Source organism: Cebus imitator, unplaced genomic scaffold, assembly GCF_001604975.1.
Source record: "Cebus imitator isolate Cc_AM_T3 unplaced genomic scaffold, Cebus_imitator-1.0 Scaffold159, whole genome shotgun sequence".
Taxonomy (NCBI): Eukaryota; Metazoa; Chordata; class Mammalia; order Primates; family Cebidae; genus Cebus; species Cebus imitator.
Window position 1 is genome coordinate 2,721,366 of NW_016107474.1, and position 11,637 is coordinate 2,733,002.

At 57.2% G+C, this 11,637-nt stretch overlaps 1 protein-coding gene across 3 annotated transcripts in view; it reads left to right on the forward strand.

Annotated features, from left to right (window-relative positions):
• KIAA0513 (KIAA0513 ortholog) overlaps positions 1 to 11,637 on the forward strand; it is a 60,457-nt gene that overhangs the window by 45,648 nt on the left and 3,172 nt on the right. For 2 of the 3 annotated variants that reach the window (XM_017543644.2, XM_017543643.2), the window contains exons 5-12: positions 549 to 619; positions 2,061 to 2,268; positions 3,065 to 3,105; positions 3,379 to 3,457; positions 6,104 to 6,181; positions 7,338 to 7,367; positions 11,033 to 11,113; positions 11,460 to 11,554. In XM_017543644.2, the coding sequence (XP_017399133.1) occupies positions 549 to 619; positions 2,061 to 2,268; positions 3,065 to 3,105; positions 3,379 to 3,457; positions 6,104 to 6,181; positions 7,338 to 7,367; positions 11,033 to 11,113; positions 11,460 to 11,554 (683 nt within the window). The remainder of the gene's footprint in view (positions 1 to 548; positions 620 to 2,060; positions 2,269 to 3,064; positions 3,106 to 3,378; positions 3,458 to 6,103; positions 6,182 to 7,337; positions 7,368 to 11,032; positions 11,114 to 11,459; positions 11,555 to 11,637) is intronic. The other variant, XM_017543645.2, reaches the window with a different exon arrangement.

Sequence of the window (11,637 nt, forward strand, 5' to 3'; positions counted from 1 at the left end):
AAAAAAAAAAAAAAAAAAAAAACAGAGATAAAGTAAAGAAGCCTGAAATCCAAAGGAACGGGCCCACCCAAGACCGAGACCTGCTGAGTGAGAGGCTCTACCCGCTGCCTCACCCTCCCCTGGTTGCTATGGGCAGGATCCTGAGCCAGGGATGTGGTGAAGGTCATCCAACTTACTGCTACCTCCCGAGACAGCGAGGACTGGAGTGCTGGGTGGCCTGGGCCACAGGTTTGCACTGAGACTCGAGCCCCAGCTTCTCCTCCTGGCTCTGCTCCTGGGTGTTGAGCTGAGCTTCCCGGGCCTTGGCTTTCACCCTTCCAGTGAAAGTAGCCGGGCAGGCGAACCGCAGACTCCTCCCTGTTCACAGTCAGCCCTGGGCCGTGTGCTGTGGGCAGCTCTCCCGATGGAACCGGGGATAGTTCTGTTGCTTCTCCAGTGGAGAAGGTATAATTGGTACGCATGCGTTAAGTGTCTCGCGGCGTCCGGCCGACTTGCAGGGAGAAGCAGGTGGAGGGGGCTTCAGCCGTGGGCCCTGCCTCTCGTTTCAGGTGCCATCAGATGGATGACTTTGGGCCTGCCAAGAACCTCATGACCATGTGCTTCACCTACTACCACATCGGTAAGACACGGTGGGCTGACGCGGGGTCACCCTGAGGCTCATCAGCTGCCATTGTGCTGTCAGAGGAAGCTTTCTTCACGATTAAGAGCAAAGGCTACAGGGCCTCCAGAGAACAGAGGAAGCTGATGTTAGGGAGGAGTGAGACTCCTAAAAGAGGAGGAGAAAGCACGTCCGAATCGTGGGAGGTGGGAGGCTGACAGCCCGGGGTACGCAGGAAACTCCTGAGCTGTGAGGAGATGAGGAAAGAAACGTGGGGCAGGACATCATGTGGCGGAGACAGGGACTGCTGGATGCGAAGAGCCCAGTTTTACGTTTCAGCAAAACAGGGCACACTTGTTTGTTGGAGGGCGGTGGGGAGGAGCCGTCTAGGTTCTGAAGCTCAGAGAGTTCCTGGGATGGGCTGGAGATGGCTCATGAGGAGTACGGACTGTTGTTGATGCTGAGGCTGTGGCATCTCTTCCGTCTCATTGCGTTGGAACTTTCTGGTGCATTGGAGCTCAGGGGCTTCCTGCGTGACTCTCTCTGGGCTGCAGCAACAGGACTTATTCAGGCCACCCTAAGTGGAAGGTCGTTGAAAGCCTCCACCTGACTGAAGCTGGGCAGGGAGGCGCTGGGTCCCAGCCCCCCTTGCTATCCTCTCTTGGGACCCGCGTGCTCACTCTTGGGGTGTATGTGACCTCTCCCCTCACACAGCCGTCCTCTCTGCACCCCTCAGTTCGGTTGGTTTGACTGTATGGCCGTGTCCCAGCAGGCAGGCCCTTCCTGCCAGGCCCCTTGTCGGCTGCTTCGGGTGGGGCTGGAGCCCCCGGTGCAACCTGTGGCTCTTCCTTTTCAAAGAACAGATAGACACATAACGAGTAGATGCTGCTTCCTGAGACAGGGCTACGCACAGCGGCTTGAGCTTGTGAGGACGCCCTGCTGGGGTCTGCAGAGGGCCTTTGACCTGTAGTGGGCCCTGGGAGCTGTGGGGATGTCTCATCCTGTGGGGCTGTCAGGGCCTCATGTCCATCCTCTGGCTAAGGGAGTTTGGGTGCTGCCCAGGCTCCTCCTCCAGGGCCCCTCCTGCTGTCTCCATACTCCCACTCCAGAGGCTGGTGCCCAGCTGGCTCCTGCCTCTCTGGCTCTGGCGTGGTCGGGCCTCTTCCCTTGCCTTCCTGTGGACCCTGCCACCTGGGCCTGGCTTCTGCCTGCATCTTGCCCCCTCCCTGCTCCCGGTGGCTTCTCTGTGTGCAGCAGATACTGGGGGCGCTCATGGGGAGCAGGGCCCCCACTTCCTCATCCTGGGCCGGCTAAGCTTGCCCCACCCCTGTCCTGGGCTGAGGACGGAGGCTCTTGTGTCCCTACTACCCAGGACCCATGCAGGCCTCCGTCTGGGCCTCTACAGTTAGCAGGCACAGACCCTGGCCTCACTGGTCACGTACTGTTCCCTCTCTCGTCCAAGGAAAACCACAGCTGCAGCCCCCAGAGTCCCGGGAGAAGCCCATGGGCAGCATCGACTCCTACCTGAAGTCCGCAAACAGCTGGCTGGCCGAGAAGAAGGACATCGCCGAGCGCCTGCTGAAGAACACCTCCGCCAGGACCGAGAACGTCAAGGGCTTCTTCGGGGGACTGGAGACCAAGCTGAAGGGGCCCCTGGTCAGGAAGAATGAGTACGTGTGGCCTTGGGGTCCCTCTCACCTGCCTGGGACTCGGGGAGAGGGTGGCGCGACGCTCAGGCAGGGGCGGCAGGGAGGGTGCGGGAGAGGTCCAGAGACTGCCAGGAGCACAGCGCTGCCCAGCAGCCACCGCCCCCACCGCGTTCTGTGCTCTGTAAAGCCAAGCCTCCCACCCACATGCAGGGATGTTCCTGGGGGCCACACTCCCTGAAACTGATGAGGAACCGAAGGGATTGTCAGATGGCAGAGGGAACTGTAGCCCCTCCCCTCTGTCCCCTCTGTCCTGTCTGTTGCCTCCATCCCCTGGCTGGACCAAGAGTGTGTGCTTGTGGAACACGGTCTTGAGTCGCAGGAGAAAAACACTGTCCCCAGGAGAACAGGGCTCTGGCAGGCACTCCAGTCACCCCTTTGGGGACGGGCACATCAGAATTAGGCACATAGAAGCTACAACTTCCACAGGGAGGAGGGCTGCGGCAGCCAGAGGGAGCCCCCGGGGTCCCCTGTTAAAACCCACGGCCAGGCCGCAGCCAGGTGCCTTGGCCTTGGCCTCCTCCTCTGCCCCATTCAGCTTTGGATTCAAAGAAAATGACATAAGGAAACCTCAATGCCACATTTCCTCAATGTTGAAACGCTGGCAGTTGACCAGTAGAGCCTGGATTTCATAAAAAGCTTTTGAGAGCAATTCATGTTAAATGCACCCAGTCCCGCCTGAGGGGTCCAGAAGAGCGTCTTTGATTTGAGAAAGTGTGGTGGGAGTTGCTTTGTCATCGTGGTGCCTTCTCTCCCTCAGGGAAGACGAGAACAAACCCCAGGAGAAGCCACCCAGGGCTGGTGAGTCTGCCCAGGCAGCAGGAGATGCCTGGCCCACACCCCTTGGCCAGCATACAAGCAGGCGCACGGCCTCCGGGCGCTCTCTCAGAAGAAGTCCTCATTGCTGGGTGGAAATAGCATCATTACGGGCTGTGGCCGGCAGAAAAGCCGTGTTAGAATTTCCACCCATGTCTCTGTGTCCTCCGTAGAAACTGGCTGCTGGGAGCTGTCGCCTGGGGACTGCCGACAGCAGGTGCGCAGCCAGAGCCACTTTCAGCCTGTCTCCTCCCGCAGGGACCGTGTACAGCCCCGAGGACGAAAAGAAGGGGGAGAAGATCTACTTGTACACGCACCTGAAGCAGCAGCCCATCTGGTAAGGCCGAGCCTGCCGCTTCCCGCCACCCTTATTGCCGGGGCCAGCAGTCACTCCCCGGGATCACTTCTACCCGCCTTCGTCCCCACCAGAATGGCAGAATTCTCACACCCCCAGAGTGGCAGGATAAAAAGATGAACACTCAGGGGTGTTGGTAAGGATGTGGAGGAACTGGAGGTCTCCTGTACGGCTGGTGGGAATGTAAATGGAGTGGCCACTGTGGAAGACGGCCTGGCACTTCCTTTAAAGGTGAAACACAGAGTTCCTCTGTGACCCGGCAGCTCAACCCCTAGGAGTTGCCCAGGAGAAACAAAAATGTGTGTCCTCACAAAAACCGTGTCCACAGATGTCTGCAGCAGTGTTGTTTATTATGACCCCAAAGTAGAAACAGTCTTCATGGCTGTCCGCTGATGAATGGGTAAACACAATGTGGCCCATGCATTGCATGGAATATTACCCAGCCCTGAAAAGGAATGGTGTGCTGCTCCACGCTGCAGCGTGGATAGACCTGGGAAGCGTCGTGAAGCTCAGTGGAAGAAGCCAGACACGGAAGCCCACGCATTGCACCATTCCTGTGAAGTGTCCACAGCAGCCGCATTCCTAGAGACGGAGCAGATGACTGACTGCTGGGGCAGAGGGCAGGAAGTGGGGGCCGGAAGTGGCTGCTCATGGGGATGGGCTTTCTTTATGGGATAAGAGAATGTTACAGAAATGGTGCCGGCCGCACGACTCTGTGAATACACTAAAAATCACTCAATTGTATAATTTAGAGGGTGAATTTTTTTTTTTTTTTTTTTTTTTTTTTTTTTTTTTAAATTTTTTTTTTTTTTTTTTTTTTTTTTTTTTTTTTTTTTTTCTGGAGACAGAGTCTCCCCCTCTCACCAGGCTGGAGTACAGTGGAGTGATCTCGGCTCACTGCAGTCTCCGCCTCCCAGGTTCAAGCGATTCTCCTGCCTCAGCCTCCCGAGTAGCTAGGACTATAGGCGTGCGCCATCACGCCCGGCTAATTTTTTGTATTTTTTAGTAGAGACGAGATTTCACCATGTTGACCAGACTGGTCTCAGTCTCAACCTCGTGATCCACCTGCCTCGGCTTCCCAAAGTGCTGGGATTACAGGCATGAGCCCCCACGCCCAGCCTAGAGGGTGAATTTCATGGCATATGAATTATATCCTAATTAAGCTATTACATACATAAAAACGAATGAAGGGTTGCTGAAGTGTGAGACCAGTGTTGCAGGGGAAATCTTGCCCACCCTGGCATATGGCCCAGCCCTGCAGATGATCGTCACTGCTTTAGTCTCTCTGAAGCCTCTCCTCACTGTATTTTAGGAAGCTTTGCTGGCACCTAGAATCAGTGTCAGACACCCCCTCGCTGCCCTGAGGATCACAGTCGGCTGTGCTGCATTTTGCTTGTAACCTAGCAAGGGCTACGTGAGGACCTTGGGCAGGGAGTGCTGCAGGAACCCAGACGGCAGAGGGCAGGGCTGGAGCTGTCAGGAAGGCTGTGGAGGAGGCTGGACCTGCTTCCTGTGGAAGCAGAGAGGGGAGAAGCTGGCCGGCTGTGGCCCGCCACCTGGAGTTTAAGCTCAGCTCCTCTGTCCTTGACTTCGTTGCTGTCTTTTCATTGTCACTTGGCAAACTTTCTTGTGAAAGGCCAGATAATAATGATGTTAGAATTCGTGAGCCGGATGGTCTCTGCTGCAGCTATGCCACTGTGCTGTTGCAGCTTGAACACCACCAGATGTTGCATAAATGAATGAGCGTAGCTTGTTCCAACAAAACTTTATTTACAGGAACAGGCCGCCGGCCCACTTCAGCTTACACGCCATAGTTTGCCAACCCCTGATGTGCTTTAAGAATTTTTCTGCTGGGTGCTGTGGCTCCTGCCTGTAATCCCAGCACTTTGGAAGGCCAAGGCAGGCAGATCACTTGAGATCAGGAGTTCAAGACCAGCCTGGCCAACATGGCAAAACTCCGTCTCTACTAAAATACAAAATTAGCCAGGCGTGGTGGCAGGTGCCTGTAATCCTAGCTACTCAGGAGGCTGAGGCAGAAGAATCGGTTGAACAGACGAAACGGTGATTGCAGTGAGCCAAGATTTGCGCCACTGCACTCCAGCCTGGACAACAAGAGCAAAACTCGGACTCAAAAAAAAAAAAAAGAATGTTTTTCCTCGTGTGCTCAAGTGTCCCTCTGAACATTAGTTTGCTTGGCACATGGCGTGTCCCTGCCGGGTTCCCATTTATGTTACTAGGCCCCACTGTAGAAAAGCACATCTTCCCAGCCGTCTGCTTCCTCTTGGGAGTCCCAACAGGAAAGGCAGAAGAAAACGTCCCACTTCTGTGTCCCACAGATGGTGGCTCTGGCTCTGGCCGCTGGCTCCCTCCTGCAGCCCGGGTTACAATGGCTTTCCCTCCCATTGTGCCATCTCTCCCGAGAGAGCTGCACAGCCACAGCCAGGAGCCCCAGGGAAACGGCTTTATTTAGACCAGGTCACATGCTCGGTGTTTCCTTCTCAGCCCTACCTCTGAGACTTCAGAAGCTCAGACAGGTTGAGACACAGCCCTTGCTTATCCCTCAGGGCCCACAGCCCGGGTCCTTCCACCCCCCCTTGGAGAGGGCTGACTCGGGGCTCTGTCTTGCAGGCACACGCTGAGGTTCTGGAACGCAGCCTTTTTTGACGCTGTCCATTGTGAGAGGACAAAGCGATCTCCCACCACCAGGTAGGAGCAAAGTGTGGCCCCATTTGGCCTCAGGAAAAAGGACCAGGGAGTGGCTTTATTTCCCGGTTTCGGAAGAGAAGAGCAGAAGAGCAGCTGAGTGGACCTGTCTGTTTTTCCTTCACCCCTGTGGCTCTGGTGCCCTGCAAGCCGCCTGAAGGCTCACAGCTTCATGGGGGGTGCTCAGCTTGCATGAGCGCTTTCTGTCCTGGGGCTCTGGCATGACTTGGCCTGACCCTCCTAAAAATGCAACCTCCCACTGAGTTAGACCTTTCCTGCTGTTTGCTGTACAAAATCAGCATCCTGGAGACCAACCCTTAGAGCAGAGTCCTGGGAGGAAGGGCTGGCCAGCCCCCGAGACTGTGCCCTTGAGAGCTAGCACCTGGGGAATGCTCACCTCGTGGTCTGCAGCCTGACAAGACCTTCCCGGCTTCGTTGAGGCCACCTCACACTTGGCGGTGGCGGGGGAGGGCTGGCACCCACTCCCTGGGGGCGATGCTGCGTTCTGTCTCTGGCCATAGCAAGGAAAGGTGCCATCCGCCGCGTGCAGTGATGTGACAGCGAGGGATGGCAGCCCCTGCGGGAGCCCCTTCCCGTCATGGGACTAAAGTCTCTGAACCTCTCAGGGCCCTGGTGTCCTTGTTAATAAAGCACATCCCTCCCTCTGTAACCCCAGGGAGACCCCCTACTCTCAACCCTTGTTGGGAGGGTGGGCAGATGGCTGCTGTTTGGGTGAAGTTTCTAGTCTACCAGCACTTGGAGTGTCTCACGAGAAATTCCTCCCTCTGGGGGCAGCTTAAACCTCACTGGGGGCGGGGGCCCCAGAGCATTCTGCCATGGCCGCATTTCCTGGGGAGGCAGAGGGGCTCGTGGAGAGGGAAAGACACTGAGACTGCCTGAGGACCCTCGAGAGAGACCACGCTCTGCCAGGACACCAGAACGAGGGGAATGCTTAGATGCCTCTAGGCGGGTGGGCATTGCCTCTTTAGTTCTCAGACTTCCAGGAAGTGAATTTATTTCGAATATCCTGTCTCTCTCTGTCCCGCTCCGTCTCTGCCTGTAATAACCCTCCTTCTCTGCTTGTTCTCTTTTGACCATCCACATATCTTGCATGACTTTGACATGTTCCTTTGTTTACCTGTTTCTGCTGCCGCTCCAGAGGGGATGCTGGAGAGGAGGAGGAGAAGAGGTGTGTGTGTCCACGTGACTTTGTTCCATTTTACAGTGCGGGCTCCTGCGAAGGCCACTGCAGCGTGGGGGCCGTGCACCGTGCTGAGCTGCTGCAGCGGGCACAGTCCAGACGCAGGTGCAGCCTGGCGGCCAGCGGGGAGGGCGGCCCTGGGGAGGTGAGGCCGGCGCTAGGGCAGGCTGGCGACACATCCCACAACTGGGCAGGTGGGAGCCTCCTGAGGCCACAGCACTCCAAAATAGTCAGAAAACAAATGTGACACCTGGAGACACCCTGGCGACAGCGTGAGCTCAGAGGGGCGGAGGCGGTGACGTTGGGGAAAGCCGGCTCCGGTTATGAGCCAGCTGTGGTCTCCACCAGCCACCCTGGCCCCTTCTGAGCAGACCTGGCAGCCTTGCCCTCGGCCTCACTGTGCAGGCTGGAGAAGTGGGTCCCGGTTCACCTGGGAAGCTGCGGGTGGGGTGCAGAGCCTGTTTTTGACACCACCCTCTGTCGGGTGTGTTGGGACCGCTAGGTTGAGGGAGGCACGGAAGAAAGACAGCGCTCCCAGTTTTCCAGCCACTTGGGGATGTGGGTGCGAGGGCGTCCCCGAGGAAATCCTAGAACGGGCTGTCTCCTGCCAGCCCACAGAGCGGTCTGACTCTCCCTGTTCACCTTTCAGTCGGCTAGAATCCTTTGTGATGTGTTTTTAGAGCTGCCGATCTGCCTCTTCAAACCAAGTCCCAGATACGATGTCTCTTTCAGTGGAGGATTCGTGAAGCTGCCTCCTCTAGTCAGTGACACGTCTGTAGTGTTTACTGTCGAGTTTCTTGTGCAGACTTAGTATAGCTTTCAAGGGAGCGCTTAAGCCTAACAAACACCTCCTTTCATGAACAAAGCCTCTGGGTTTTCACAGACTCTCTGGGTGACTGTGGTTCCCGAGCCAGTCAGCCCCAAAGCCCTGGCCCAAGGAGGGCTGGGAGCATCCCAGCATCCTCTGAGAGCTGGCCAGTGCTGTGGGGGAGGTGTGGCCTGTCCTGAGCACAGCTGAGGGGACCGTGGCCTCCTGGGCCTTCTCACCAGGGCAGATCAGCTTTGACCACACATAGCTTTGCACCAGCTCCTCGTCTCTGAGGGCCCCTGGGCCTTCCTCAGAAGAAGGCAGAGTATTGCTTTGAGATTGAAGCAGGTGGCAGGGTGCAGGGGGCGAGGTTGCCTCCAGGTTCCCAGCAACCTCAGGCCTCCAACGTGACATCTCTTTTTCGGTAACCTCTGCTGACAGCAAGGTGCCGTTATCATCTTCTGTCCACAGAGGCAGACATTTCTCCATTTCAGAAACTTTCCCCTTCAGCAGGCAGTCAGTCCTGTCCAGATTCCCACCATGGCAGCGTAGACATATGTTGAGCTCGCTGTGCAGTGTCAAGAGCTTGACCAGTACTGGAAATCGAACTTGAGATGGAGTCTCAGTCTGTTGCCCAGGCTGGAGTGCAGTGGTGCCATCACAGCTGACCACAGCCTCCACCTCCCAGGTTCAAGTAATTCTCCTGCCGCAGCCTCCTGAGTCCTGGGATTACAGGCACCTGCCACCACCACTGGCTAATTTTTTTTTTCCTTTGACATAGAGTTTTGCTCTTGTTGCCCAGGCTGGAGTGCAATGGCGCGATCTCGGCTCGCCGAAACCTCTGCCTCCTGGGTTCAAGCGATTCTCCTGCCTCAGCCTCCCGAGTACCTGGGACTACAGGCATGTGCCACCACACCCGGCTAATTTTGTATTTTTAGTAGAGACGGGGTTTCACTATGTTGGTCAGGCTGGTCTCGAACTGCCGACCTCAGGTGATCCATCTGCCTCGGCCTCCCAAAGTACTGGGATTGCAGGTGTGAGCCACTGCACCTGGCCTAATTCTTGTATTTTTAGTAGAGACAGGGTTTTGCCATGTTGGCCAGGCTGCTCTTGAATTCCTGACCTCAGGTGATCTGCCCACCTTGACCTCCCAAAGTGCTGGGATGACAGGCATTAGTCACTTTCTTCAGACATCAGGTTAAATGTCCCAGTTTTTGTCCTCACCATGGCAAGAATCATCTCCTCACCTGGCTCAGGAAGAGGAGGGGTCAGGGCTGCTGTGCTCCACAACTCCAAGGGCGCCGTTCCCGTCTGGTCTGGGGTTGCGCAGGGCCCGACCTGCCCAAATGCACAGCAGGCCTGAGAGTGGTGAGGGGTTTATGTGTCTGCACAGTCCTCAGGGTGGCTCTTCGGGGGAAATACGGTAGGAAGGAAATGGGATAGACTCCGCGGAGTACCTGAAAGTATATTCTGCTGTCTTCAAGGGCATCCTGCCATCGGCATCAGGAGGCCGGGAGTGGCCTTTCCCAGTCACCCCCATCATGCCCTGATGTCCGGTGACCCCTGCTAAGCTGCAGCAGCGCCCGTGACCTCTCGTGGGCCGGACGGGGGGAGAGGAGCCAGGAGTCCATGTTCCTTTGTTTTGTTTCTCTTCCTCTGGCTTCTCCATGACCCCAGCCTCTCACCCGTCATACATCCTTCTTCCCTTTCTTTGATCTTCCTCTCAGCCTCATTTTAGTCACTCATCCATCCAGTTTTCTTCTTAGGGGGAAATGGGCTCAAATTAATGTCTCCACGTTTGCAGCTGCTCCTGCAGGTAGCTTCTCAGATGGACGTGGTGTCCTGGGAGCTGTGTAAGGGTCAGGGAGGCCTCAGGCCCTGGAGGGAGGGTCCCCCCTGGCCAAGGGGCAGGGAAGGAGCTGGCAACACAGAAAGGCTCTGTGGCAGTGAGGGGTGAGGAAGAGGTGGGGAGCCCCCTTGTTCTGCCCGGACAGGTGAAGGATTAGTAGCGCTCCCCTCTGAGCCTGTGGCTGGTGAACGCTCAGAACACCCTCCCACCCCAGGCCCTGTGCGGAGAACGCGTCAGGGTCCCCTGCTGGCTCCTGCAGCTCATGGAGACCTCTGCCGATGCCGTGTCGTTGGGTTTTCAGCACTCTGTTCTCACGTCTGGATGCTCCCTTTGCCATGGTCCTCAGCATTCTCAGGGCCACAGTCAGGCCGGCAGGAAGAGTGGGGGTCTGCTCTGTCATTTAGGGAGTGGACTAGAGAGGGAGTTGAGGGCCTCGAGAAAGCCATCATGGAGAAACTGCAGCAGAGCAGGGCACAGCACTCTGCAGACAGGGGACAGTGTGGCCCTCCGCACTCTCAGCCTCTGTCAAAGCTGCCAACCAGAGCTGGCCCCAGGAGACACAGGCCTGAGTCTGAGAACATACCCTGGGCCACCAAGGCCTGCAGGTCCCCTCCCTTTCTGGAGGCTTCTCCCCCTGGGATGGGCCCAGACCCCACTCTCCAATCATCATGAAGCCCTGGGGCCCGCCTCACTGCCTGCAGAATGCCTGGGTAGACATGTGGTGCGCCTTCAGGGCCGTAAAGAACACTTTAGTTTCCACACCTCTTTATCTTGTGAAGAGTAAGGTGAATGTTGGAGTCCCCAAGCGCGGTGTCAGGATCCTGGCAGGCCTTGTGGAAAGGCCCAGCACATGGCTGTCCAGTGGAGGACACCCCCCTTTTACCCCTGGGGGGCCATGCATGGTGCTGCCAGCACCCTCGGGTCAGAGCAGGGTGAGGAGCCGGGGCAAGGACAGCACCATCTGAGCCCTGTTCCTGTCACCTCCTGTGCTTGCAGGGAGAAGTGGTGCCACATGACCCAGGAGGAGCGTGACGACAGCCTCCGGTTCAACGAGAACATCACCTTTGGGCAGCTGGGGTAAGGGCTGGAAGTGGGAAAGGGGAAGGGGAGCCAGGGGGAGGGCCCGCCCTGTGAGCTGTCCCTCCCGATGTCACACCCTGGGGTGCGCTGGGAGCCTGCTGTGAGGTGTTCGGTGCATCACACTTGGCCTCCAAGCCAGCTCATAATTAATCCGCCTCCTACACGCCCCCTGGTGGCGGCAGTGCTGCACTGAGTCGCTGGTGCCTAATTAGGCAGCAGTGCTTTTCAATTTTTGCCGACAATTCCAGGCAGGGTGTGGTGAGGGTCCCAGAGACAAGGGCACAGCTCCCCGGCCCTTTTCCTGGGAGGCCAGTGGGTGATGCTCTGGGGGTTTCTCCTGCAGCACATTCACGCACAACATGCTGGCCTTCGGCCTGAACAAGAAGCTGTGCAATGACTTCCTGAAGAAGCAGGCTGTGATTGGCAACCTGGACGAAGGTGCGTCTGCGTAGGCCGCTGGCGGGAGGCGGGCAGGGCCGGGGTGCGGAGGCAGGGCCGGGGTGCGGAGGCTGGGCCGGGGT